The sequence below is a fragment of the Aspergillus stella-maris genome (genome assembly GCF_047715825.1).
Source record: "Aspergillus stella-maris strain CBS 113639 unplaced genomic scaffold BDV14scaffold_28, whole genome shotgun sequence".
NCBI lineage: Eukaryota > Fungi > Ascomycota > Eurotiomycetes > Eurotiales > Aspergillaceae > Aspergillus > Aspergillus stella-maris.
The window spans coordinates 311,350-337,958 of record NW_027396822.1 but is presented as its reverse complement, the minus strand read 5'-3'; the positions used below and the strand labels follow the sequence as shown (position 1 = coordinate 337,958).

General features: G+C 52.9%; 10 protein-coding genes across 10 annotated transcripts; 4 read left to right on the top strand and 6 right to left on the bottom strand.

Moving 5' to 3' along the window:
* Window positions 1-51: 51 nt before the first annotated feature.
* BDV14DRAFT_173738 (uncharacterized protein) lies at window positions 52-3,243 on the bottom strand. Its single transcript, XM_073768786.1, has one exon. It carries the CDS (start codon window positions 2,933-2,935, stop codon window positions 308-310), a length of 2,628 nt encoding a protein of 875 aa, XP_073628068.1. The 5' UTR covers window positions 2,936-3,243; the 3' UTR covers window positions 52-307.
* Window positions 3,244-4,509: 1,266 nt separating this feature from the next.
* Window positions 4,510-5,972, top strand: psf3 (DNA replication protein PSF3). Its single transcript, XM_073777175.1, has 6 exons — window positions 4,510-4,994; window positions 5,048-5,116; window positions 5,177-5,235; window positions 5,329-5,518; window positions 5,592-5,700; window positions 5,757-5,972. Exons 1-6 carry the CDS (start codon window positions 4,953-4,955, stop codon window positions 5,822-5,824), a joined length of 537 nt encoding a protein of 178 aa, XP_073628067.1. The 5' UTR covers window positions 4,510-4,952; the 3' UTR covers window positions 5,825-5,972.
* Window positions 5,973-6,975: 1,003 nt separating this feature from the next.
* Window positions 6,976-11,355, top strand: BDV14DRAFT_173733 (uncharacterized protein). The gene is made up of 5 exons (XM_073768785.1): window positions 6,976-7,837; window positions 7,911-7,994; window positions 8,052-8,120; window positions 8,189-8,484; window positions 8,537-11,355. The coding sequence occupies exons 1-5, from the start codon at window positions 7,657-7,659 to the stop codon at window positions 10,865-10,867; spliced, it is 2,961 nt and encodes a 986-aa protein (XP_073628066.1). The 5' UTR covers window positions 6,976-7,656; the 3' UTR covers window positions 10,868-11,355.
* Window positions 11,356-11,394: 39 nt separating this feature from the next.
* Window positions 11,395-13,299, bottom strand: BDV14DRAFT_173730 (uncharacterized protein). Its single transcript, XM_073768784.1, has one exon. The coding sequence runs from the start codon at window positions 13,080-13,082 to the stop codon at window positions 11,580-11,582; it is 1,503 nt and encodes a 500-aa protein (XP_073628065.1). The 5' UTR covers window positions 13,083-13,299; the 3' UTR covers window positions 11,395-11,579.
* Window positions 13,300-13,302: 3 nt separating this feature from the next.
* sod2 (superoxide dismutase sodB) lies at window positions 13,303-14,496 on the bottom strand. The gene is made up of 4 exons (XM_073768783.1): window positions 14,287-14,496; window positions 13,822-14,228; window positions 13,699-13,766; window positions 13,303-13,650 (listed from the first exon to the last, which is right to left on the bottom strand). The coding sequence occupies exons 1-4, from the start codon at window positions 14,393-14,395 to the stop codon at window positions 13,563-13,565; spliced, it is 672 nt and encodes a 223-aa protein (XP_073628064.1). The 5' UTR covers window positions 14,396-14,496; the 3' UTR covers window positions 13,303-13,562.
* A 134-nt stretch (window positions 14,497-14,630) lies between these two features.
* BDV14DRAFT_173724 (putative G-patch domain protein (TFIP11)) lies at window positions 14,631-17,111 on the top strand. The gene has a single exon (XM_073768782.1). The coding sequence runs from the start codon at window positions 14,673-14,675 to the stop codon at window positions 16,992-16,994; it is 2,322 nt and encodes a 773-aa protein (XP_073628063.1). The 5' UTR covers window positions 14,631-14,672; the 3' UTR covers window positions 16,995-17,111.
* Window positions 17,112-17,388: 277 nt separating this feature from the next.
* On the top strand, window positions 17,389-19,903 carry BDV14DRAFT_173722 (putative PHD finger domain protein (Ing1)). The gene is made up of 5 exons (XM_073768781.1): window positions 17,389-17,907; window positions 17,973-18,646; window positions 18,695-18,903; window positions 18,949-19,509; window positions 19,563-19,903. The coding sequence occupies exons 1-5, from the start codon at window positions 17,515-17,517 to the stop codon at window positions 19,619-19,621; spliced, it is 1,896 nt and encodes a 631-aa protein (XP_073628062.1). The 5' UTR covers window positions 17,389-17,514; the 3' UTR covers window positions 19,622-19,903.
* Window positions 19,834-20,847, bottom strand: dscB (the record flags this gene model as incomplete). The annotated part of the gene is made up of 2 exons (XM_073773496.1): window positions 19,834-20,499; window positions 20,581-20,847. 2 exons carry the CDS (start codon window positions 20,845-20,847, stop codon window positions 19,834-19,836), a joined length of 933 nt encoding a protein of 310 aa, XP_073628061.1.
* A 265-nt stretch (window positions 20,848-21,112) lies between these two features.
* BDV14DRAFT_173721 (TFIIH subunit TFB1 family protein) lies at window positions 21,113-23,300 on the bottom strand. Its single transcript, XM_073768780.1, has 2 exons — window positions 23,017-23,300; window positions 21,113-22,939 (listed from the first exon to the last, which is right to left on the bottom strand). The coding sequence occupies exons 1-2, from the start codon at window positions 23,156-23,158 to the stop codon at window positions 21,156-21,158; spliced, it is 1,926 nt and encodes a 641-aa protein (XP_073628060.1). The 5' UTR covers window positions 23,159-23,300; the 3' UTR covers window positions 21,113-21,155.
* Window positions 23,301-26,422, bottom strand: BDV14DRAFT_173719 (Leucine Rich Repeat domain protein). The gene is made up of 2 exons (XM_073768778.1): window positions 25,637-26,422; window positions 23,301-25,532 (listed from the first exon to the last, which is right to left on the bottom strand). Exons 1-2 carry the CDS (start codon window positions 25,824-25,826, stop codon window positions 23,788-23,790), a joined length of 1,935 nt encoding a protein of 644 aa, XP_073628059.1. The 5' UTR covers window positions 25,827-26,422; the 3' UTR covers window positions 23,301-23,787.
* Between the last annotated feature and the right edge of the window lie 187 nt (window positions 26,423-26,609).

Below are 26,609 nucleotides of genomic sequence, written 5' to 3'. Positions count from 1 at the left end.
CCACGTAGTAGACTAAACAAACAGACCAAGACTCTAAACTTGTTCCATAACAGCAAAGCCTACTATCTAATCTCATGTTTACTTGTAGTGTGGATGTGGGGCGTGGTACTGGAAGATATATCTCGACACAACCTCCCCCCTTGGGGAATATAGCAAGGTAGATAATCATCATTAGGGTATACTCTACAAAGTCAAAGTATTGCTAATATACAAAACCCAAGGCCGAACGCTAATGCATGATGCTCCAAACCCATGTACCCAAAGAGACCTCGAAACACCAGAGGAACGCAACAGAAAATAAGAGTGACTAAACAATGCTCTGCCTCCAGCGGTCGATTACATCGTGCTGCCCGGGATCAATTTGCTGCCGCATGGCGGGAGTTGGGTACGCATGTGGCATTGTTGCATAACTCAGGTTGCCTTTGCCCAAGATGGCGTCCGTATAGAACGTATTCGGGTGGGCCATTGGGTAAACGCTGACGGGGAATTGCTGCATCGACATTCGATGGTCAAGAGTGCGCGGTGGAACATGACTCTGATTCTCCTGCATCACCGATTGTTGACCTGCTGTAGATGGGCGGGGTGCGTGAAGCAGAGTAGCCATGCTCCTTCTGTAGCGAGGAACCTGAAGGCCTGAGTTTCGTTTTTCGAGTGCTTCCCTTCTGAGACGCTCTCTTCGCTGCCCCAGAGTTTCATCTTCAGGAGAAGCCTGAATCGATTTCTCCTTGTTTTTGTCCTCCTTCAAGTGATCAAACTCTGCTAACAACTCTGTTGTAAACTCCGTATCGGCTTTGGAAACGTTGCGTTCGTGGCCCTTCAGCCGTCGCAAGCGCTGTCCAAGAGTCTCTCCTTCCTCGGCACTATCATCTTCCGGAGTCTGAGCCAGCGTATTTTGGGGGTGCTGCGAATACATAGTAACAGGGCGCTGGTCAACCTGAGGCATAGGCTCCCCCCGCAAGCGAGCTCTTCGTCTGTTCAATGGTTCATTTTCCTCCATCTCTCTCTTCTCCATAAGGCCTAATGGCCGTACATCGTCTGCGGCCTGGGCCTTGTCAGGGAAAAGCATTCCAAGAGGAACGTCTTCATCATCGTCTCCAGCATCAGGATGGGCATCGGGGTGCTCCCAAGCAAGAGCAACAGGCTTCTGTCGCCTATGTTCACTTTGCTTAGCCGCTACAGCCTCGAGTTGAAGGAGGGTAGAATGCATGCCGGTCGCATTAGGTGCAGTTCGGCGTCTCTTTTTGAGGTCATGTTTCCTTTGCTCTAGTTCAGCGAGCAGTGTAGCTGGAGGGGCAACATAGTGAGCCTCATCATTACTTCCACTGGTGGACTCGTCCTCACTGCTCCCCGAGCTGGTTTCCGACTCATCTTCACTATCAGAACTCGATGTACTATCACGCCTGTGCAATGAGGTTGTCTCGGCTGCATGATCCGTCGTCGGGTATAGGCTATCACCACCTGACCGAAGATTCGAGGCTGAGGGTTGGTAACCAAGGCTGAGGGTGCTCTTCCTTAGTTTCTTCCGTTGCCCGACCGATTCCTTTGAAACGTTCCCATGTTTCGACTTGCCATATACCTCTGGGCCCTGAGGCCCAGCAAAGGGATGATCTGTAAAGGCAGTAACAGGGGCTGTTGTAGATGCGTCAAGTATGCTATCTAGCGCTGCAACGGCGGAGGTTTGGGTAGGATCAACTTCGAGTGAAGCACTTGGCGGTTCGAAGAAAACACTAGCACGGAGTTGAGAGGGTAGTTCAGACAAGTTCTTGGTCTGTCTGCGATCCTTATCAGCGGCCTGTTCTTGGTCGGCAGCCCATGCGGTCGACTTTCTGTTATCGGTCGCAACCGCATCTAGAAGCTGCGTACGTCGCTTCTCGCGTTGTGATTTATCTGGACGTTGGGAAAGCTTTGGGGGTAGGTTCAGCATCATCGGTACGGGCGCTGGGTAATAGACCATATCCTCTCCTTCCTGTGGCTTCTTGTATGGCTCGGATCGGCTTGCCAAGGGAGGTCTAGTCAATGATAATTGCCGTGCGAGATCGAAACCCTTGTCCATAGGAACGTAATGGACACCGTCGAAATCATTGAAGAGAATCCTAGCCTGGCGATAAGTGTCCCCCGAGGCAGCCGAAGCCGGTCGCTCCGTCTCCAATTCGTGCATCTGTGGGTGATGTTGCGCGTGTTGCATGAAGTCGAGATCGTTCAAGGGGATAGGATCAGGAGGTGGAGGAAGGAAGGTATGGGCGAGGGGACCAGCCGTCGTGCTTGGAGGGAACTCATCGACCGCGTCGTGTTCGGACAGTTGAGCTAACCGATTCCCTGACTGTATTGAATCGTGATGAGAGAAACCATCCTGAGAGATATAATTAGAGGTCGAACCCGCACTTGAGCGTCTTCTTTGTTCTAGATTCATTCTGCGTATCTCGCTTCCAATATCGGCGGAGCTCAAGCTTAAGCGTTCGGCAGTCTTCTCCAGCCTCTCCACATTTTGAAGGTAGGCACCTTGCAGTGATTGTAAGCCAGGGGTCGGATGTGAGAGAGGAACCGAGTGCTCGGTGGTTGGCGTTCGTAATTCCGCGCTGTCCTCGGTGGGTGCTGCAGCAGGCGCAGGTGGATGGCGGGAACTAATGTCGGGGCTATTGGGACTATTGAAGCCCGGCGCTGCTGGAGGGTCAACCTCGTAGTCGTCGTCCTCCACTGTATCGTAGCTGGCCGCTGTCATGGAGCGAATCATAGAGCCTAAACTCCGGAAACCGTTGTCGGGCTCTGCCGCTTCCGCACGCTGCAGGTTGCTCCCACTCCCAAGGTTATCGTGATCCAAGGGCAGTTGCTCAAAGGGCGCGGGATTAATCGAATGCGGCTGCGGCGAGGGATTCCTGGAATCGTCAGAGTCGGAAGACGACTCGTGTTCGGCTTGGGACACAGCGTTGTACGCCATATTGGAACACAGGGGCACAAGCAATGGCCATCCAAAGCGTATCGAGCGTATCGCAAACGTTGTCGTGTGACCGTATTCCGCAGGAGTGACGAGTAAGGGAAGATAAATAAATGGCGAAGATCAAAGCCCACCTGACAGATAAGGCGCCCAGACTCAGAGATAAGTACGGGCTGTCCCTTGGTGCTGTCAACGAGGAAAGGATGAAAATGACAGAAGAGGGGGGAAAACAAGAAAGGAAGGGACTATAGCAATTAAAGGGCAGAGATAGCAATTAAAGGGCAGAGAGCATGGTCATAAGAATAATTACAGCTCCAAAGCGCAGGCCGCAGAGAGCAGAGAAACTTGGAAGGGACGACCGTTGCGGGTTCCAGATCTGGCCAGTCGGAGGATGCGCTGCTAATTTTGGATTCTGAGGGGCAAATCCTCTTCACTTTACTGTACAGAGCAGATACTACTACCAAATCCTGTCTGCTGTCTCCGCTATGCCAATCTCTACTAGCGAGATTGCCTCCCTTTCCTGTGATTGATCGCTGATAGGCATATCTGCTCGAACCTTGACTGCTCTCCAGGCGATTCTGGCCGCCGACCGAAGGCGGTTTAGTCGACCGCACCCAGTAGTGACCCAGGCCGCTCGAGTTCCAGAACACACGAATATCTGACGATCTTCTTCAAGAGCCTCGGATCAGTAACTTCACGCAAACAATTTTTGACATTCGACAGCCTGCACCGTCGACCTTCGATTTGAACTGGGAATTTCCGAAACCACCAGCATGAGCGCCCTCTACCGGCAGGAACATGGCCGGAAACAATGGACGTCATAGATCAGTTTTCAACATGTCCGGTGCTCGCGAAGTGGGCCTGATCCGCTTCAGAAGTTCAGGCACCGAGACACCTGGGTTTCCACAAGCGCAATCACCCTTCCAAACTCGGCAATTGTATGGTGATCGGCACAGTCCGCTCTCGCTCTTCAACTCGAATTCAGTAGTCCTTCTGTCTTTGGTTCTTCGATCGCCGTGGCGGTGGATCATCCTTCGACCTCGCCAGAAAATCAGAGGTTTTCCCTGCGCAGGGTTCATTATTGATGCCAGGATAGCATGCTGGGAACGACCAACTGCAGGTCGCACAGCATAGATATCAAAGACGCACACATATTCGCCAACTCGCAGTTACACTGTCATTTAACGTGCATAGACTGCACACACCCTCTGAACCATCACTCGGTTTCTGCCACTCTTTATATAAGCTACCTTTATCCTTTGGGAGATCTTGTGGCTGAGCCGACGCTATCGGGAGATGGGACCATCACTGGAGCAAGGGCCCATTGTTGATCTTGATCACGTATCAGTTCTCCTCCAGAGTTACATCCGCAGTTCATGATTCCCACGTTTTCATGAGAACGCAATCCACAGTGCTCCATAGTCCATACACTGTCCCCTGAGCCGCGTAGCGCGCACAATCCGCAGTACAAGCAAGCAGCAGTCATGCTTGATGGCCGTCTTTCAACAAAGCGAGGGGTGGCACGGCCGCCTGAGACTTGATTATGCGTTGTCCTAGACTAGTCGCCCTGCCAGCTGTTCCTCAATGACTGCCGCGAACCCTTGTCTTTGTTAAGATGGTCCGACATTCGTTTTTCTTGGCTTGGAAGAGCCAACAATTGGATGTCCAATACTTCGTAGATGACTTTCGATCAGCAGATGCCAGAGAGTCAAAAGACGGATTGCAGCTTCGCCTTGGTCATCATAGGATAGCCCAATTGTGACGCCAATGAGAAAGTATACAAGAACTCTCAGAGTCTCAGAAAAGCTGTATGTAGTTCAAGGCCAAGCAAACCTCGAGTCATTTAGTCGCAGCCCTGGAGAGAACGATAAGCATAAAATGTTATTGGTGGACTTGGTTTGAGATCTGTGCACGTGACAGCGCGTCCGGTGGGACGCGCCGCCAGCCGGAGATCACAGAGGTCTCTTTCAGCGACATCAAGTTTCTCGACTGCGAACATCTGTTTCTTGGAGGATCCGAAATGTCTTACTATGACATTGACTCAATACTGACGGACGCACAAGTACGGCGGGAATCTCCCTTCTCTTCAGACCGTCCAGTTACTGATATCCCCAGAAATTGCCATGTACTTTCGAACTTGACGTCCCCGGCCTTGGCATCCTAGAAGGCAACCCGGGCGACAATGTGAGTTTATCAAGCCTGCAAAACCAGACATTAAGATCTAAGCTGACATCAACTGGCTAGATAAAAGCGGGCACCCGGATAGACCTACCACTATGGCTAGGTGAAATGCTCTCGATTGGGTAATTGTTTCTATGGCCCCGCGCCCCTCCCGGTCATCTCAGTTGTCAGTGAGCTGGCAAGGTGATTAAATTTGTCTGACTTCTTCTTCGAAGGGCGCGATTAGGAACTTCCCGTCTTGTCACTCTTGACATCCCATCTGCGCTTTCGGAACGGGTGATGAATGCTTTGAAGGCTGATCCTCGAACCGTTGACTTGCGCTCGCTCGCACCGAACTATTACCGGCTGAGCGAGAGAGTGCTTGAGCTCTTCGAGGAGGAAGAGATGGTTGACATTCTAAGTAATGTATGTCACATCCGCTCCCTTCCCCCTGTCACAAAAACATTTGTAAGGTACGTTGACTAACCTGCGATGTTAGACCTTTAAAAAGCGAGCCGCCGAGATCGCTGACCATGCGCACAACCCGAAAGGTGCGCTTGGGGATGGCGTGGAGTTCTTGCAGGGTCTTGACGAGACAGAGAGACAGCGTACGCTCAAGGTCGACCCAAGATTGATCTATGCAGACTTGCTGACCTTGATTCAGTATTCCGCGTCGCCCACGAAAGCGCGAAACAGACGCGCATCTGGGCTGGAGAGGCCAAGAAGAGGTAAAAACTGAACGGAGTATCAGACAATGACTGGAATACTAGGGTCGAGCTGTGCTCGATCGACTATGAGAAACGATTATATGAACAGAGATAGGATAATAGAACGTTTGGTCTTACGGAAGTAACGGGCTGGGTCGGCTTGCCAACTCGGCGAAGATATTCCTCATCGATATATCATCTCTAAGCGCTGACCCGGGCAAGATGTCCCGAAAATGGACTGAGACATTCAACAGTTTGGACGGTCATCGCCGACAGCGCAAATTCTGACCTAGACTGAAGGATGCTGCGTTGCCCCAATGCATGGCGGACTGGCAGGGCACTGGAACCGACCCAATCAGGGTGGAATTGAAGCAAACATCGAGCAATCGACTGAGGAACAAAGAACAAGTCTTACCAAGTCAAGTCTTTACTCCAAAAAAGCACACAAAAATCGCTAGTGGCAGCAGAGTGCTGAGACTAGCTTTTATACTCCGTAAGTGACCATGGTGTTCTTCGAACTCTCAAATGCGGCAGAGAAACTCCGTACCCCAATTTTCAGCTCAAGAGTCCACGAGGCTCGGGATAGTTGGCGTGGACTGGGACTAGGCCCATGGGTCAGTTACACAAGGTGAGATCTGAGATCTCCAATTAAGACAAATCGTCGTTGCCGCAGCTGAACCGTGGTGCTGTGTGCGGGGCTGCTTCGATTTGGATGTAGATGCATCAGATTATTACAATCAACTTTGACTTCAATGACTTGACTGTCAGAAACTTTTACACTATCTTTCAGACATTGGGGTCATTATCTTTGGAAATTAAGAGTGCAAGGGTCGTTAGAAAAGCCGTGGTGGCTGCTTGGACAGTCTTATCTGCGCTTCCCGTTGGCAATTTGGCAACAATTATATTAAACAGCCAGGAAATGGCTTTTCCGATTGGGCTGGCGCTGGAAGAATTGCGCCAACAGAAGGACTCGCATCCTGGTCATCACAAAAGCAGGGAGGCTGGTCTGGATCCTTTCACACTCTAAAAGGCACTAAGCGGAGGTGCCTGGCTTTAGTCTCAGCGGCTCGCCCTCTTGTTGGTCAATTGTTAGCCCCTGGAACGACTGAACCTGCGCATCAACCCCCTCTTCTTCCGGAGTCTGGATTCTGAATTCTTGAGCTCATTCTTGCTGTTGCGATGGTTCTTGTTCTTTGATTTTCGATCACCAGAAGAGGGGGAATGCAGCATCGACCTTGACAACAACACTCCGCATTCGCCAATCCATCCCTCGCATTAGTGGCATGGCAACAACCAGCACTGAAGTATGAGCATTGGATGTGATGTGCAGTGTGTACTCCCTGACCTGAGCTCTGCCGCCCACCAACCGTCCCTGCGATCGACTCGTCACGCCTCACAATTATTCTCGAATTCCCTCGTCATCACATTTCTTCTTCTTCCCCCACATCTCAGCGCAGCTCATTGAGGCTTCATCGCGTTCTCTTTCTTACGTGCATTTGTCTCCGGCGTTTCTTCCTTCCATAGATCGATCCATATTACTTACTAGCTCTTCCCCGCCGAGCACTGCTAGCAGTCCAACAAACGCGCTCGCTGTCCCATATTTGAGACCTTTGTTTATTCCCACACTGCTCCTCGCGTCATAGCCTCCCCATATTCGGGTCAAGACATGAGCCCTTGCCCTTGCGCGTTCCTATTGCCTGGTTCCCCAAGTCCTTACTTATGAGGTTTGATGCGGGTGGATACAGCCCCCCCGTCGCCCAGCCAGCTGCATTCAATCGCAATTCGCAATCCGCAATCGTGCACCTTCCCGTGTTCCAATAGACAAGCCACAGTCAGACAAGAAGGCCGTCCAAAGGAATGGACTTATCAGCAGCAAAAATGGAGGGTGGAAGGCCGCAGCGGCGAAGCTGTAGCTCCGGCCAAACGGCCGCTATCTCCCCGTCATCCTTAAGACACTGTTCGTATCCTGCGCCGGTTGCTGCGCCGAATTCGATTCACAGTGGTAGCAAGTCACTGAGACATAGTTCAAAATCAAAATGTCAGTTGTTTTACTGTGCGAAGCTCACCCGCTGGGTAGCAGATCGGGCTAACCTGGTTGTGTCTTTGTGCAGACAAATCTGAACCCCCTAGACCTCCTGCGCTTACCCGAGTCAAGGGCAAAATTACGATGGAGACTCCTACGCGCATGGGTGCTGGTGCGGCCTCTTTCTCTTCATTTACACTGGGCATTGTATTGATTGTTTTGTCTTTAGACATGTCGTGGTTAAAGGATGCAACACCAATGGATAATACACCAAGAACACCACAAAGATCAAGGACTCGTGAGTCTAAGGCATTATCCTGAATGGTAAACAATGGGACGGATGCTAATTGTTCATTATTCTTACAGACACTCCCGAGCCCAACTCGTCCTTTGTGAACCCATCCTCCGCCCTACTACAAGACTTGCTGAAGGAACAGCGCGCTACGCGGGGATCCCGGACAGGTGGACCAGAGGACTTGGAAAATAGCCCTCAGCGCACGCCTGACCGGGGTCAATCCCAATCCCGCTCACTACCTCAGTTTCAGACTAGATCTCAAATCCACTCCCATGAAGAGCAGGGCTCAGAGAAACAACAGAGTAAAATGTCATCTTCGGGAAGCGTCAGACGGCCGCCGGAGATGGGGGTCAGGGAGACCGATCAGGTGAGTATTCCAGATATGGAGGTTGATTTGAATGCTGGCTGACCTCGCATAGTATATTTCAAAAATCAGCAAGCAGAACTTCGACCTGAAATTGGAGATTTTCCACCGGGCGCAACAGTTGGCCCACTTGGAGAAGAAGTTGGAACACATGCAAGTATTGGAGGACGAGCTTGAGCGCCTGCGTGGGGTAGATGAGGAAGTGCAAGAACTTAGGGCAGCTGAAGAGGACAACCAGAGACTACGAGAGTCTAATGAGCAGTTACGGCACGAGATCGATAAACGAGACCAGGCAGTTACGGAAGCGGTGGAACTCATATGTGCACTGGAAGGCAAAGTGGAGGAACTTACCACGGGCAAGCCTGCTCCTCGAACATCTACCTTCAACCTTCCATATGATGATGGACCCGGCATATCCACACCCCGCAACGGGTCAGCCCTTGATATCCATGACATACCCGAGCGAACATCCTCCCGGCGCAGTATGAGGATGGCTGAGCGTCGCCGAGTCTCATCAGGTTCTAGGATTCTTCAGCGAGCACCTTCCTTCTTGCTAGAAGAAAGCCAAAACACCGCAGTTCTGCGCAGTGTCTACACCGATCTGGAAGAGACTGTCTCACCCAAGCTGGCATCACCGGCAGCCATGACAAAGTCCGAAAGCATGAACTCCATCGCCGAGACAATCGAGCAGGGCTCACCACGACTAAGCGCCTTGAGCGAGTGCAGTGAGCTGAACATCAGCGAAGCCCCGATGCCGGATGAAGACTTTGACCAAACTGACATCCCGATCCGAGAGGAAACAAACGGGCCGTCAGAAAGTCTGTCCACTATATCTCTGGGCTTTTCCAATCGCGAATTGGTCCGTGTCGGCCAGTGGAAAGATAACGATTCCAAAGAGACGATCACCAAGATCAAGACCCAACATTTGTCGGACATTTTCAAGCAGCCCGAGTCATCGAGCCCTAGTAGCTCATTCAACAGTTCCAGCAAGACGTCCAAACCTGATAGCGTGTTTGAAGGGTCGCGCCTTCCCCCAACACCAGACACAATGACTACAGCCTACCCGGCATGGGCAAATGGCTCGTCTACCAGCACCGTCGCTGATAAGAGCCAGCATGACCTGAGGCGATACCTGACCCGAACCCGATCTGCCGATGAGCTGACGACTCGGCGGAGCTCACTGAATAGTGAGCCCAGGGAGAGCATGGATACAGACCTGAGCAAGATCGCTCTGCCGCGGCCAAGCTTGGACGAAAGGGACGAGGATCCTGCATTCTACCCATTGAACAGCATTGAAACGCGCTACGGCAAGATTCCAGCGAGCCGTGAGGTACTCACTGGTGATTTCGACAGAGTCCTGGCCCGAATGGACAAAGATTATTATTCTCCATCCCGGCGAACATCCCGTGACGAGACAGCCAGCCTGGGGTCTACGCCGCCATCACTTACAGCCGAAGACTGGATTGAAGCCGCCCGTCCCAGCACGCGAAACCGGGCAGGACCTCTCCCTGCCAACTCTCGGCTCGTTGGCGCAAGAGCACCTAGTCAATCCTCTTTTCTAGGTCGCCGGCACAGCATTGATTCTGCTGTCCGTGAGCCTACTCTACCCGTTATTCAGACCCTCAACCTACGCGCCTTGGACGACGATTCAGCAGGACCTACAACAACAGAGCCAGAGCCGGAACCCCGCCGCAGAATCAGCCTCCTCCCGCCCTTCTTCAGCCGCTCTGCAAACGCCCGCCGACTTCAACCTTCGCCCATGTCCGACCCTATGGACATGGACGATGGCGCTCCGTCTCCAGTCATTCGCAAGACAAGGAACCAGACCGCTAAAGCTTCTCAACCAGTATCAAGCAACAGCAGAGAATCCTTTATTAGTCCATCCTACGCGGACGACCGCATGTCGCGATCCTTCACAGAAGCCAACCTCAACAGCAACGCTCTTACCTCCCCTACAAGGCCAACAACCTCCAATGGTGGTAAAGACCACCACAAACGCCGCGGCTCACTTGGGATATTTGGTTGGATGAAGGGTGCTAGCGCTAACCTGGGCTCATCGCTCAAGAAGTCTGACGCCGCTCCGCCACTGCAAACTGCCTCTTCTACTTCTGCGAAAGCAGATACCGCACCAACACCATCACCAGCAACGGCGATGCCAGCAAGCACTGCCGTTCGCGCTTCCTCCCGTCTCGCGGCACACGATAATACCGCCCTACCTTCAGGCCCGGAGACAACGGATATCAAAACCACTATCAAGACCGTCGAAACGGCAACAGCTGTCGAGGACTTTGCAACCCGCACCAGACATCCATCTCGCTCAGAAGAGCCGGCTGATGAGCACGGCCGGCGTCCACGATATATGGAGCGGCGCTCGAGACGGACGTAATCCCACTAAACAATCTCTCTACGACTTTCGATCCCCAACTTACTCTATCTACGATGATCTGTGATCCGATGACTCGAATCTTCGCATCTATTCATCCATCCCCCTCAACTATACTTCTCTTTTCGATCTGATCTAACGCATCACGATACCCTATGAACGCACTGCACGAGTACGAGTACGAGTACATTTCTTTTCTGTGACCACTTCCTTTCATATCTTGTCTTATCTACTGTGGCTTTTGCTTGGCTTAGGTTATGTTGGACGGACGGATTAATGGTTACGACATGGCTTATCGTCCCTCGTTTCGTTTTATATGTTCTTTGCGTGTTGTGACTTGCGTTCTCCTTGCTCTTTTCAGATTTGTGTATACTAGTGTAAGATACTAAGGACAGGTCTTGACGGTGACCATGGAAGAATGAATACATCCCATGTGCGATATCCGAGGTACTCCACCGGTTTCTTCTACGTAGTTGAATACCGCCATGGCCTAACCATCGAGCTCCACATATGTTCCTCTGTAGGTACGTAGGTAATTGATTTCATTCTATATCGTATCGCTAGATAAATCCCGAAATTTTGAACCGCAAGGTAAGGTGAACTAAACGCCTTTCCCACCCACCCAAGAACCCTACGCCAGAGCCAGACAAATGAAAGACAAATGAAACATGAACATAACCATCCATCCAAGATCAAAGGTCCCCCCAAAAGCACATCAATACCAACTAGTCCCCTCCTCCCCCAACCTCTTCCCCCTCGGATTCATACTAATAATCCTCTGCCCCGGAATCGTCTCATCCGTAAACGCGCTCTCAAAGATACCCGAGATAGCCCGTTTTCCCAAAACCTTAAAAGAATCGTACCCCTCCCCCTCAGGATCCCCATTACAAGCCGCCCACTCCCTACTCCGCCGCGGACTCGTCCCATCGCCAAGATCGCACCACCGCGTTACAACGATCGCGTGTCTGAACCGGCCTGGTTTACTGCCTACCCCGGGCTCGCGGTCTTCGGTCAGTTTCACTTCGATGAGGTATTCCGAGGGGCAATCGGGGCAGCGGCGCATGGGGCGGCAGTGTCCGCATAATGTTGTGAGGGCGTTAGGGTCGTAGACGTGGGAATGAACCATGTCCTTTGCGCGGTGTTCGAGGCCCTGTAGGCCTTCTGTGCGTCGCGAGACAGGGATATGGCCGAGCGCGCATTTACAGGCGGACATGAGGTCGCCGTCGCGCCAGTGCGCGCAGGCCGAGAAGTATGGCCAGTAGTCTTCGCGACTGTAGAGGAGGAGACGCTGCGATGACGGCGGCAGCCCGGGTTCCGCGAATGTCTGTGATGTCACGCGCATGAGGAGCCGGTTGTTATGCACCAGGAATCTGCTCTGGTGCGACCAGCCGTCGCGGCGCCAGCGGCGGGATAGAGTCAGCGGGTCGGGGATGCCGTATACGGGGTTCTTGAACCGTTTCGGGCGCGTCGCGAGTTGCACGAATGTGAATGGGATGGTTCGGCCGTGGGTAATTCGGTGGCGGGGTGGTGGGCGGAGGTTATTCCGGGCGTTCGGACACTCGAAGAGCGGGTTAAGAACCTTTGAGGGCTGGATTGTTTCGTTGCCTTCTTTTATGCGCCGGTGGAATTTGCCGCAGGGGAAGCAGAGGAGGTGGTGCGGGTAGAATTTATCCTGGGAGACGAGGAAGTCTGCGCGGTCGTCTGTATATTCTTCTTTGTTGAGGTTGCGCCATGGGTATGGGTAGAGTCTTGTATAGAGGGTTCGGCTTGCGAGGGCTAGTTGTGCGCCGTCCGCTGGTGAAAGGTATTCCGCTGCAATCATCATCCATAGATCATCTGGTAAGCTGGCGATAAGAGGCTCGCCTGGCGGCCTGGTATCGCGCCCGTTGAAGCCATCTGCGTCGCTGTCTGTGTCGAAGGTCTGCACGCCAATTGCGTGGATGACTGCCGTGTGGTCGCGGGCTTCGCCGAGCTGTGTATCTTGTTGCGCGTGGAGGTGTCGGTATTTGGCGTTGTGGGCTGCGAGGGGCGTTAACCTTGGAACAGGCGGGATGCTCTCGTTGTAGCCGCTGTAGCTGTCGTTGTTGGTTAGGGTGGTGGTTCGTGAGAGGTCAGTCGATGATGCGCTAAAGCCCTTTTTGCGCAGAACTTGGCGGGATTTCTTGGGGCGGAGGGCGTGCGAGAAGAAGCCGCGGATGCCGGTTTTTTCGTCAGGCATGGTTTAGCATTTGCGTAGGGCGCAAGGCTGAATGTCAGTGAGGAATGTAAGCTGAGGATTTTCGGTTCTTCGGGACAAAAAGTTGAGACGAGAGTTGCGATGACGTGGGCCTGCACGGTCACCCAGGGTCCAGAGTCTAGACAATTAACGGCACAGCACGAAGAACGGTCAACGCTTGCTAGAATTGAATCAATTTCTTGAACTTGGTGACTTGCAGTTCCCAGTTCTTATTAATTTTGGAGCAGGGCACGTTTGATCTCGACCGGTGTCGAATCCGGCGGTTCCGAATGTCAGCCAACCCAGTTCCATGGATGACGGCCTATCGGGTATACTCCATGACAGGTACATTTTCATAGCTGCTGCAATTATTCGCTACGAAGAACATTGTTCAGAAAATCTAGCATTGTGTAGGTATCATCAGTACATTGGCACAACTACACGACCAAACTATATCCAACAAATCAAGAACAAGCGCTATATCTAAGCGAAGCGCTTCTCAACAGCCTTCCAGTTGATCACCTCCCAGATGGCCTTGAAGTACTCGGCCTTGCGGTTCTGGTATTGCAGGCTATTCCTGGGTTAGTGGACGTTTTATCTGAGAGTAGAAGACACTTACTAGTAGGCGTGCTCCCAGGCGTCGATACCGAGGAGGGGCTTGAACTGGCCGACAACGGGGTCCTGGTTCTATATCCGACAGTTAGTCTACAGTCCTGCTAGAGGAGCTCGTGGAAAGACTTACGGCGTAGGTCTTGATGCCGATGGCGTTGGTCTGCTTGTCCTGCACCAACCAAGCCCAACCACTACCCTGGATACCAGCGAGGGCAGTGTTCATCTGGCTCTGGAAGTTCTCGAGGCTGCCAAAGCTCTCGTTGATGGCCTTGCCGAGGGCACCCGAAGGAGGCTCACCACCGCCGGCGTTCTTGGGGGCAAGGTTCTCCCAGAAGAGAGTGTGGTTGATGTGACCACCACCGTGGAAGTTGATCAGGGGCTTAAGGGCAATCTGGGCGGCAATGTTGTTGCTTGCCTGGGCCTCCTGGAGCTGCTCGACGGCTGTGTTGTAGCTGTTGACATAGGTCTGGTGGTGGTTCTTGTGGTGCAGCTCCATGATCTTGCCGGAGACAGCGGGTTCCAGAGCACCGTAGTCATCTAGATGATAGGAATCGATCAATACTTGCGGCTCTACTTAAGAGATGCGATCACGTACAGGAAAGGTCGGGCAGGGTAGCTTTGCCGCGGGTGAAGGTCAAGGGCGTAGCGGAGGAAGAGCTGGCACGCAGGCCAGTGCGCAGCGAAGTGCGGATGAGAGAAGCCATTGTTACAGAGGGGGTATAATAGATTTACAGGAGGGGAGGGAGGAGTCAATTAGTGAAGTGATTGAAGTGAGATTCGAGAGAGGAAGAGGAGAGGAGAAAAGAAACGGGTGCGAGGAAAGACGTCATTTATCGAGCTTGTTACCCGCCGGCGCCCGTCGCTGCCTCGGAGCTCCGTTTTACCGCCTCCGAACTTTTCTAGACTCTCCGATCAATAAGCTACACTCTTTGTCTTTTGCACGCCGCCATTTTCTACCTTCGTCTCGCTTAGAGTCTCGCCATGGACTCTCCGGGGGGTAAGCGAAAGTATGCCGACGTGAGTTCCGACGACGACGCCGACTCTCCACCCCGCGCCTCCTTTCGGGGCTTCAAACGTGCCACATCGCGATCAGAATCTCCGCCGGCACGATCAGGCATGGGAATGGGTTTGGGTATGGGTCGCGGTCGTGGGCGAGGTCTAGGCATGGGCCAGGGCTGGAATAACAATGCGGCGAACAAGTCGCCCGCCGGTGGTGGCATCGCCGCCAACTCTTTCGGTGCCCGCATGCTGGCAAAGATGGGTCACGTTCAAGGCCAAGGTCTTGGATCAAGCGGACAGGGTATCGTGAATCCGATTGAAGCGCAGGCCCGCCCGCAGGGTATCGGTCTGGGAGCAGTCAAAGAGAAGAGCAAGGAGGCGCGTGCGGAAGAGAAACGCGCCGCTACCATGCGAGGCGAGTCCGTGGAGGAAAGCTCAGATGAGGAATACAAGAGGAAAAAGAGACAGCAGAGGAAGGACAAGCAGCGCGCTGATGGGGAAGGCCGACCCGCGGCGAAGAAGAAGCCTCAGTTCCGTACCGCTCGAGAGATTGAACAAGACATGGCTGGCCTTGAGGTGCCAAACGTGCTCAAGTCCTTGATTGACGCGACAGGCAAGGAACAAAGAGTCTTGACTTCTACCGCCGGTTTGATGCAACAAGTCGAGTTCGTCAATACCGAGCAAAGTGAAGCATACAAGATCGCGCGTCGTGCTCGGCAGGACCTCGAAGCTTTCGCCGATGAATGGAAGGGTCTGACAGAAAGGAAGCACTACATCGAACAGGACGAGGCTCAGATTGTCGACCAGCTAGACACGAACCAGCGCAAGATCGACCAGCTGTCAGCTTTGGTTGCTGCTTTCGGAACTCTTGAGGTCATACCCGAGGAGAAGAGTGGCAGCTCGCAGGCGAAGCTCGACCATGTGACGGATCAGTTAGAGACGCTGGAACTTCAGTATCGCTCGGAGATCGATGAATATAGACTCTCGGAGGCAGCAGTTGCCGCCATCCATCCACTTTTCAGAGAAGCCATTGAAGATTGGGAACCACTCCGAGATCCAACATTCCTTGTTTCCAACCTACGACGTCTACAACCGCTTTTATCTCGCAAGCCCAGCGATGGACAAACCTCGCAGCGCCAATCAACCTCTCCTTACGAAACAATGATCTATACGCTCTGGCTTCCCCGTGTCCGGTCCGCTTTACTCAACGACTGGGATGTCTTTGACCCGTCGCCAGCTACCACGCTGATTGTTGCATGGAAAGAGATCCTCCCGTCCTTCGTCTACGCCAATGTACTTGACCAGCTTGTGGTCCCCAAACTCACAAACGGCCTCAAGTCCTGGAAACCCAAACGCTCTCATTCCTCTCAATCTCAACAAAACTCCCGCGTTCCCTGGTGGCTCTTCACGTGGCTTCAGCATCTCGACGAACGACACACCAACCCCCAGCAAGCCACAGGCCTCCTCTCCGACGCCAAACGCAAATTCCGCACCCTCCTCGACACATGGGACCTCAACGCCGGCCCAGCACGCGGGTTCGATATCTGGCGCGACGCTCTCTCCTCCGATTTCGACACCTGCCTCCGCAACCACCTCCTCCCGCGTCTCGCCGCCCATCTCCGCAACGACTTTGACGTCAACCCTCAAGACCAAGACCTTACCCCCTTTGAAAACATACTCAAATGGAACGACTGGTTTCAACCCAATATCTTGGGTCTCCTCTTCGTCGCCGAGTTCTTCCCTAAATTCCACAGCATCCTCTACATCTGGCTTACAAACGACCCCAACTACGAAGAAGTCGCCGAGTGGTTCACCTGGTGGCGGTCTCAGTTCCCGTCCGAAATCAACGACCTTGCTATCGTCGATGAAGAATGGAACAAGGCTCTCCGCACAATGGACCTCGCTGCGCAACTCGGTGACCGCGCTGCCTCAGAACTCCCTCAACCTTCAGCCTCAGCCTCAACCTCAACAGCCAAGACCACCTCCGCACAGCCACCACAACCATCACAAAAACTACCACCCGCAGAACCACCCCGCAAACCAAAAGTCGTCGAGGAGGTCGCCTTCAAAGATATCCTCGAATCCTGGTGCGCAGAAGAAGGCCTCATCATGCTCCCATTGCGCGAAGCACACCCGCAAAACGGCCAGCCCTTGTTCCGTATTACAGCGAGTGCTACGGGTAAAGGTGGTGTGGTTGCATTCATCCAAGGGGATGTCGTCTGGGTCCAGAATAAGAAGGCGAAGGAGATATGGGAGCCTATGGGGCTCGAAGAGAGGCTAGTTGAGCGAGCTGAGGGGAAGTAAATATAAGTAATCTCGGATTGAGATTGAGACCATTTGTATTGGGTTTATTCCTAGTATATGATTATGATGCACATGATACCACCTTAGTACCTACAATAGCAAGAAGACAAATTGCGAGTCAAGATTTCCCCAGCGTAGACTTTCGTTAAGCCTAGTGTTCCTTGTGAAGACACCTTTGCATCGTGTAGATTAACCTGTCCCAAATCATTCCTATTGTATCTGGTATAGTTCTTTTGCGAGAAAACGCGAAACGCGACCATGACATCATTGGAGTAAGTCTGCAAAGGGCAATATAAGTGCCTGCATAATAAGGCGGTACAGTTTCTGCCTGAGTCCGCAATCGCCAATCAGTCCTTTCTCCGCACTCGCATCCTCCGTTTCTGCTTTTGTTTCCATCCTCGTCTCAGCTCGTTCCCTCGTCCTGCTGTATACATACTGTCATCCTCTTCACAGTCCATGACCACAGCAAGCCCCTTATCCCCTCTTTAAATTCCTCGCCGCTGGCTACGCCACTACCAAAATGTCCCTCGTCGCTCCGACATCCGTCAGCGCTCAGGGTCACAGCGCCCGCCAGTCCGCGCGCCAGACGAGGACGAACCCCTCGCGGCAATCCAAGACGCTGGGCCGGTCGTCATTTGCATATGGACACTCGTCGATGCTGGATTCTGCGTCCAGCCCTGTACCGCATGGATTCTACCCAGCGCTCACGCATTTCACGGACGCCATCACCGCTCTCCCGAGAGAGTTTCGCCGGCACAATTCGCTGCTCAAGGAGGTTGATGCGAAGGCTTGGGCGCTTGAGGATAATTTGTTACAGCTGTTAAAGGCCTCGTCTGAGTCTGCTGTTACGACTTGCCCGGCGAATCCGGCGCCGGTTGTTGGGGGGGTTGTTAGGGAGGATCTTTTGCCGCAGGTTAGTTCCGCTACATTCAACTTCCAATATGCGATTCATGGGCACTAATATCTGGCTCTTCATAGGATGCTGTTCAACCTCCCGAATCGCCTGAAAGCAAGAACCGCCGCGTCCTTTTTGATCGAGTCCGCCATACCCTCTCTGACCTGATGATGACGGCGGATGAGAAGAACCATGTGATTTCTAATGCGAACGATGAACTTGATCGTCAGCTTATGCGACTGGATACGGTATTCCCATACATTGCAGGTGAAATCAGTGACGAGGCTCGCTTGGGCAGTCTTAATCACTGGGCCTATTCGAACCGAAATGCTCCGAAAACTACCACACACGAGCGTCCTCGCCGAGAGGTTGCGTCTAATAAAGATATTGTGCATGCCATTAATGAGGCGGAAGCTCATTCGCGGAGCGAAGCTAGACGTGAGGCAGTGCTCGCTCGCAGACAACGTCGGGCGCATGTGGACTCTGACATGGACGATGCTCGAGCTGCTGGATCTCGCAAGGGTCAGAGCAGCAAGAGTCGTGTTGCAGACCACGGCGCTTTAGCTCACGGCCAGCCTGGCTCCAATGCCTCGTCAGGCCAGGCGAAGCGTCGCAAGGTCGAGCGGCCTGCTGTGGAGGGTGGTGCTGCTATGGAGCGCTCTGCTAGCGGCGCGACCTCGCGGACAGGGCAGAAAGATCCTCTTGATGCAACCAAGAAGCGCTCACGGGCGCCCAATCCTAATGCTTCTCGGAAACGGTATGCATCATGAAAACCTTCCGAAGATAATATAGCTAATTCTGACAGGAACAACGCCGCCCCTGGCGCGGACTCGCCGGTCATCACTCCTTCTCCGCTTATTGGAACCGCTGCGGCTGCGACTATTCCTCGCAGCGGCGCGAGTCCTGGACCTGGCTCATCGCGACCTCAATCCTCTCGCACCCAACAGGGTGCAGCGCAGGCAAACGCTCGACAAAGACCATCGTCCTCTGCTTCCAACCGCGTTCCTAGCTCTGGTATGCCATCCACTTCAAGCTATTTGAGCCCTACTAACTCAGCAGGCAAAACAACCGAACCCAAAGCCCCATCAAAGGAAACCCCCTTAACAATAGACGGCCCCATCCTCCCAATGGTCCTACCGGAGCCCAACGCCCTCGATTCCAAATTCGCACTTCCCAACACCCGCGAAGACCCCGACACAAACCCCACCGAATCCATCGAACCAACGGAGACCCCCGCGCCCATCCCAACAACCACAACAAGCACCGGCGGCGGCAAAGGCCGCACATCCAAGACAGCCACTCCCGTCCTCGCGTCCGCAGAACCAATCGTCCAGCAGCGCACGCGGCCAACGCGCAATACAGAGCCCGCGCCCAAGCGCTCGCACAAGAAGAACGGGAGTACGGCGCCCGTTGTACCGCCTCCTCCTCCACCTCCTGTTGTTTCAGATCCAGAGGAATCTTTGCATGAGGGTGATGATGAGGATGAGGAGGGCGAGCCACGGTACTGCTACTGCAATGAAATCAGTTTCGGGGAGATGGTTGCTTGCGATAATGATGCTTGTCCGAGGGAGTGGTTCCATTTGAGTTGTGTGGGGTTGACGAAGCCGCCTGGGCGTAATGGCATGTCTCTTCCCTGTCTCTCTCTTCTGATGATAGTTGGCTAATGATTGCAGTTAAATGGTATTGTAACGAGTGTAAGGAGAATATGCGGAGGGGTCGGAATGGGAGGTAAACTGGTTTACTGGTCCTCTTTTTCTTTTGGGTTCAGTACTTTTGACTACTAGACGGGTATGGGATTGCTTGATTTAGCTATACGGTTACGAATATATTAGCGTCGTCAACGATGGGTATGTTATCAACTTGGAAGTCGAAAAACAAAGATCCGTTGTTTTATTCCAAATGCACCTCTCTCTATATGAAAGACATGGAATTAGACAAAAATGCTTAATCCACTCTCATCCCTCTCAACCGACTAGGCCCCGAACTCTCGCCCCCCGTAGCAGCCCCAGTAGCCACGCCCGCAACACCCCCCTCCCTCTCCAACCTCCTCCTCAACCCCTCATACCCTTCCTCTCCCCTCGCAGCACCCGCACTCGCACCCACAGCAAACAAACTCCCCCCCTCCTCACCAACAACCCACCCCGGCACCCTCCAAGAACCGCTCCCCGTGCCCGCAGCGAAGGGGAGTAATTCCGCGCGCCACGCCAGACCAACGATCCAACCTGTTATAGCGGGGAGGAGCATGTAGGGGACTTGGGAGAGGGCGAGTTGGATGGCTATGAGGTAGGTTGTTGATTTTGAGGTTAGGGGGAGGGATAGGCTCTTTTTCAAGCTGGAGCTGTTTGTTTGAGCGTCGGGTTGGGAGGGGGTGGAGGGTGAGGAAGATGACGAGGGGGAGAGCGAGGGGGAGGGGTCGGATGTAGATGTTGAGATTGTGTATCTGTATGTTGATGGGATGGAGGCGTGGTACTGCGCTAGCAGTGCGAAGATTGTCCCGGTAGGACCGGAGGGGAGGTAATTTATCTTTCCGAGCGAGAGGGGTCGGATGACTAGTGTCAGAAGCAGCGGCGGGAGAAGCGTTGTATATGGTAATGTGCTGAGAATAAACGTCTGCCCCAAGCAAAATGAATAGTTAGCATATATCCTCCCCAGAATCAAGCCAGTAAGGCAAATAAGATAGGGAAAACATACAGCAACCTTCCTACCCCCCCAAGCACGCTCAACAACCCGTAAATGATAAACCAAGAGCGCAGCAAAGAGTGCCTCCGTGGAATTCGCAAACCCAGCAACCTGCCATATTGCGCACCGCCAGAATTGCCCGTAGGAGAATAAGTGCGGGTTTATTTGGATGGAGGACAGGTGCTTGATGTCGAAGAGGGAGAGGGCGATTGAGGAGGCGATTGTGTAGATGAGGAGGGTTTTTGTGAGGGGTGTATTTGTTAGCCCGCTTGTTTGCATTTTGAGGTGTGGAGCTGTGCTCCTTTTGCTCCGCGGTTTGGCGTGGTGGTGTGTTGTTGGAGAGATTGATGTGACTTTGAGGTGTTGTTTGGAGGTTGAGTAGACACGTTGCGGACTGGAGTGGATTGCGGACTGCGGAGAAAGTGTTTGGTGGGTTGAGGTCGGAGTTTAAAGATGCCTCGGTATGCCGGTCGCTTCACTAGGTATATACAGTATATCAACTACGCGCGGAACATTTACTGAATATTTCATTGAACTGATATTTCTTTTGTATTTAATATCCCAGTATGAGACTTAATATTCAATATTCACTCAAGCTTTCCAGCCTCTAGACTCTTCATTTCCTCGGCGTAAGCCTCCTTATACTTATTCAGCGCCGTATCCAACGCGCGAATCGTCGGTCCCAAAAGCCGATTCACTGATGCTTCTCCACCCTGTATACTATCCAAATTAATCCTCAGCTTCTTCCCCGTCGCCTGAAGCACCTCGCGCGCATGCCGCTTCACTTTATCAACCTCTACCTGCCGTTCTGCTTCCGCGTCTTTGGCAACGGCATTGATGCGCTCCATGGCGCGGTTGAGAGATTCCACGAGAGATGATACTTCCGCGGCACGCTCGGGATTTCCTGATAGGAAGGCCTGCCAGAATTGGTGTAGGAATTCAGTCGTTGTTGCGTGGGTTAGGGTTAGTCTGTCGTAGAGGGATTGTGACAGGCCGTATGTATCTGAGGTTGAGGAGGTTTGGGCCTGCGCGCGACGCTCTTTGATTACATCCAGTATTTGTGTGGATGCTAGATGTCTGTTAAAGCGAGAACTGTTGTTGGAGTCCTCGTCTTCGTCGTCTTCTTCTTCTGGGTCCACGAGTTTGCCAAGCGGTGCGGAACCGTCGTCTTTGAAGTTCCGCTCAATGGCGCTGCGCAGGTTCTGTAGTATTTGTTCTGGATCTTGTTGTTCGAATAATCGATTTCGTTCGTCTTCTGCGGTTTTCGCGGCTGAGAAGAACCGGTTTTGGTCTCGTATGTTTAGTTTCACGCGGGCTTGCTCTTCGTCGCCGCGGAGGTCTCGTAGTTGCAGTTCGTCGTATGTTCCGTCGTCTATAACGCCTACTGGCGCTGACGGCGCTCGATCTGCGGGCGCGACATTCGCCATGATCTTCTCACTGAGATTGTTCAGTGTTCGAATAATTGGCACCTTCTCTACAGCCGATGGTCTCATATCGAGATCTGGCCGGTTTCCTCGGCGCTGACTGTGATTGTCCTCATTTCCTTCCAGGTCAAGAAAATGCGGCACATGTGCTTCGCGCGGTAGGTTCCCAGACTCATCGGCCTTGAGATACTTATCCAGTACAGCATCCGTAGCATCCGCATCTGTAATGCGTTCACCGCGCAGTTTCTTAAACAGTCGACTCTGGAAAAACCGTGACCAGAACTGCGACTCGCTCAGCTTCGGCACATTCTCATCATACACCCTTTTCACAAGCGGATGCTGCCCAAATATCAACTGGATCTGCTCCTTGCTAATATTCAGCTTCGTAACATTATCCTCCGTCCGGGGCTTAAGCGTCGAAAGCACATTATACGACCCCCTTGTTTGCGACCGCTCAATAGCATGCGCCCGTAGTAAATGCAACCGCGTAGACCAAAATTGTGACATGAACTGGCCCGCCGACAACGTCTCTGGTTTCGTATGTAATGACTCCATGAACATCTTTTGTAGTCCTGCGTCCGCCTTGAGCAGTGATTGCTGCAGTTCAACATCTGTTCTTAACCGCTTGTCGTCATCCCACCAGTGTTTTCCTGATCCTGCTGACGAGACCGCGCTGGCCATCGCCATCGCCGCGGACATGCTGCCTGCTCCCCCAGCTCCTGGTGTCCCTTCACCAGCGGCCGCCGGGACAGGCGTCGCCTGCGCGGACTTTGCCGCTTGAATCGCGGCACTCAGAGCATCCTTTATAGCATCCGCTTCAGCCCGCGCCGTGGCGCCAGCGGTGAACGAAAAAATGTACTGCTCCGGCGCAGCGGAGGGATTGTTCGGCGGTTGGACGAAGATCTTAAGCATGACTTTCGGGCTGCTCGCTGGTGTCTGTTGTAAGTCTGCAAATGGCCCGTCAGTATCGCTTTTCCAGCTTCATTTCCCAAACGCGGAGCTAGAGAAAAGAAAAACAACTTACTGGTGACGTTCGCCACAGAAATGGTAAGCGCACCAGATGCCCCGCCCGCGGCCGGAATCCATGAGACAGACTGGCTATCCGGCGAGACTGTCAGGGTGCCATCTTTCTTCTTGTATGCTGCCGACCCGCTCGGAGGTGCCATCGTGGTCGTGGTCGATCTCGACAGCTTCCTCTGTCCTGGGCGGCGGAGAGCGATCCACCCATCGGGAGAGAGAAAGCCCCAGTGGAGGTGCTGGAAGGTGGGTTGGGAAGGTCGAACGCCTTCGAGATTGAGGGTGCGCCTGGTGGATGGTGAGGATGTCGTAAGGGAAGTTTGGGAGCTTTATTGGACTGAGGCTGTTAATGTAAGGGGCACGTGACTGAGCCAGACTTTGAGCTATGACGGGATTGGTCGAGCTCTGGAGTATACCTCAAATCATTCTGATTTTTTTACCAGAAGACAACAGTGGGATGTTTTTGCTAGCATTATAATTAACTAAAATGAATCGAATGCTACTCTAACAGATCATGATCGTATCAACTCATCATAAACACAATAATAAACAGTATCCGTACGCCGAACAGATGTCACTTCCGCTATGCAGCCAAAACAAAGCCCACGCTCAATCATAAACTGAAAAGAGAGCCGCTCACTTTTGTGCTTCGGAAATCGTGAATATCATAGAAACCACCCAAACCTGAACAAACATGATGGGAGATAGTAGAACATGCAGTAAAAAGGGTATAGCGCAAGTAGAACGCGAAAAGAATCAATGTCTTTGTGGACATCTCTCACCTCTTGAACATGTAGTGTCCATAGAGGCCTCCAACATCGCCAATGGCAACAGGGATCTTCCTCATACCCCACCATCTTGCGCCCATCTTCCACCAACGGGAACCGTCGTCAAGCGGAGTCTCGGGCATTGAGGCAGGGTCACGAACGTACCATCCGCGGCGGCCAAGCTCACGAACTGTCCAGTCGGGAGAAGTCTTGGTGTTCTTGGGCCTCTCGCGAAGAGGAGCGATAAGCTTGTCGTTAAATTCGATGACTTGGAGAGGGTAGCTTTGTTTGGTGAGGAGCAAGCAGGTGTTGGTGTTGAAAACTATGCCAACAGATAGCCGCGGCACTTTATTGAGGTCAAGGTAGCAGAGCGAAGGAGGTACCCAGGGCTCCGGCTCTTTGACGGACGCGGTTTCATCCTCCGATTGTTCAGCGGGTTCAGCGGGCTTCGGAGGCGCGAAGAAACGGCTGAGATCCTGCGCGGACAAATCCGCCGAGCTCAGACCAAGCTCCGCAAGATGCTTGGTCAGAGGAATCAAAGCATCGGTATGAGCGGAGGTAACCCTGGCACCTCCGAGGTTCAGAGAACGAAGAGTGGACGGAAGCTTCGGGAGCAGTCTGTGCACATCTTCTTCTTCAAACAGGCGGTATCGAGACGCATCGGTCATGACGTTGAGGTACACCAAAGAATCACATACGGCCGGGTGTGTCGTCAAAAACTCCACCACTCGTGGTCCACTAAGTCGAATGCACCGAGAAATACCCAAATGAGTGATCCTGGCAGTTTCGGGGATTGCAAACAACGCGTCCTCGCTAACCTGAGTGTTGGTAACATCAAGGTGCGTCAAGTTGGTCAGTCGTGGGAAAAGAGTTTCGAATGAGGAAGATGGAATGCTGCTGCATTCGTGGAACGAAACTCGTCGGAGGTTCGGCAAAGTCAAAGGAAGGCCAGGTCCGTAGTTCAGGGCTTCCTGGAAGACGGTCGAAAAGGCGGACGAAGAGCTACCACAAAAGTCAAGCGCAGTCAGGTTGGGAAGTCCAGTGAAAATCTTCGAAATAACCTCCGCGCTAATGTCCCCTTCCAAGTGTTCCTGAAGCAGGCATTCCTTAAGGTTCGGCAGAAGCTCGAGAAACTGCAGAAGCGTCTTGGATGTCAAGTTTTGGATCTCAGAGTTCATCTGCTTGGTACGACCAAGGCCGACAGAGGTAAAGTGCGAAAAGTCGAGACGGCGCACAAGAGTTCCCAACGCCGGATACTGCGACATGTGATTGAGAGCCTTGGAGAAGATGATGGAGTGTGGGAAGGTCATGTTCCTGTACAACACACTAAGCGTTGCCGCGTGTAAGGTCCTCGAGGTAAGGAGACACGCGACCAAGTCCACGTTGCGCGGTGTGTAGCCATTCGGGGGCACGTCCAATGCGAGGTGCGAAATGATCTGGTCGAGAATCTCTGGTGGCACTTTCTCAAGCAAAGATGTTCCCGGCTCTGGTATCTTTTCCTTTGCCTCCGGTACCGGAGTCGAGATAGTTGGTGTCTCTTCCCAAGCCCATCCGCGAGCACTCATGTTTCCAAGAGACCGGAGGTCGCTGTAGCTTCTGCTAAGGCTCTTTCCGCCCAGGCGAATTGATTTCCATCCTAGAAAGCCTCCGCATGGGCAGCAAAACTCTGGCGCCTGCTGCATCTCGAAGACTTCCGGTTTGGGGCGTTCCTTGTGAGAGTGGTCGAGGTGAGTGTCGACGAATGATTGCGCAATTCCTGTGAACCGATGTCAGAGTTAAAGTTTTGGCAGTGGATAGTGACCTACACCTGACATTGTCGAAGCGCGTCCAAAGTAGGTCAAGGCGGAGGGGAATTCGTACCGTCAACGTCTTCTTTGATAGAACCGAACGACTCGCGACGGCTGCTGGCTTTGGAAGGGTTAGGTGAGGAGCATGAGGAGTTGCGGGAGGGAGGACGAGAAATGCCAGCGGGAGAAGCGTTCCTCGGAGCGGCCGACGAAAAAGAAGATTTGTGGACAGGCACAGACGGAGAGGTTGTAGCGGCCGACATGGTGGAGAGGCGCTGGAGCCGTGGGCTCTATATACTACTAAGCGGAAAGCCCACCCTCTCTCTCAAACAGGCAAGTCACAGGTAATGCAAATGAAAAATGTGGCTCCTAGCACAGGGGTTTGGGAAAGCTTTTCTTTCCCCAGATTCCCACCGAAGGTTTTTGAAGCAGGTTGCAGTGGATGGGAGGGGCCAAGAAGAGCCAGGCGTGAGGAGTCCAGCAAAGTTGTTAGTCACAGAATTCCCTTGGCTGGAACAAGGTGACAAAGCTCAAAGGCCAAGTGGATGCGCTATTGGAAGGAAGGGATGGATCCGAGTAGCCGAGGGGGGACAAACAAGTGTGTGAGCTGTGAAGAAAGAAAAAAAAAGAGGATGACGGCGGGGGGGAGCGGACGCGAGGGAGGGAAAAGAGCGAAGAGTGGAAGAGAGGACGAGTAACGGAAATGGAAGTGGTGGTCGGACTGGTGGTGGTGCGATTTCTATCAAGTAAAGGAAATGCCGGAGTGGAACAGTCGGGTTTCGCTTGGATCAGCAGGTTCTGACGGTTAATAACCCATGAAATTATAAAGAGCAATAAGCCAGAGCTTGTTGTCAAAGGGTGCAGGATGAACGAGAGAAAAGGGCTTTATGGAGGCGAAAGCCGGAGGAAAGAAGGACGAATGCATGCGGCGAAAGAATTTCGACTGGGTGGCACTCTCTGTTACTCTGTTTACTCTGACTCAACGGCAGTCGGCACTAAGCAGAGGACTCGACATCGAGTAATAATCATGCTCACACTCCATGCTC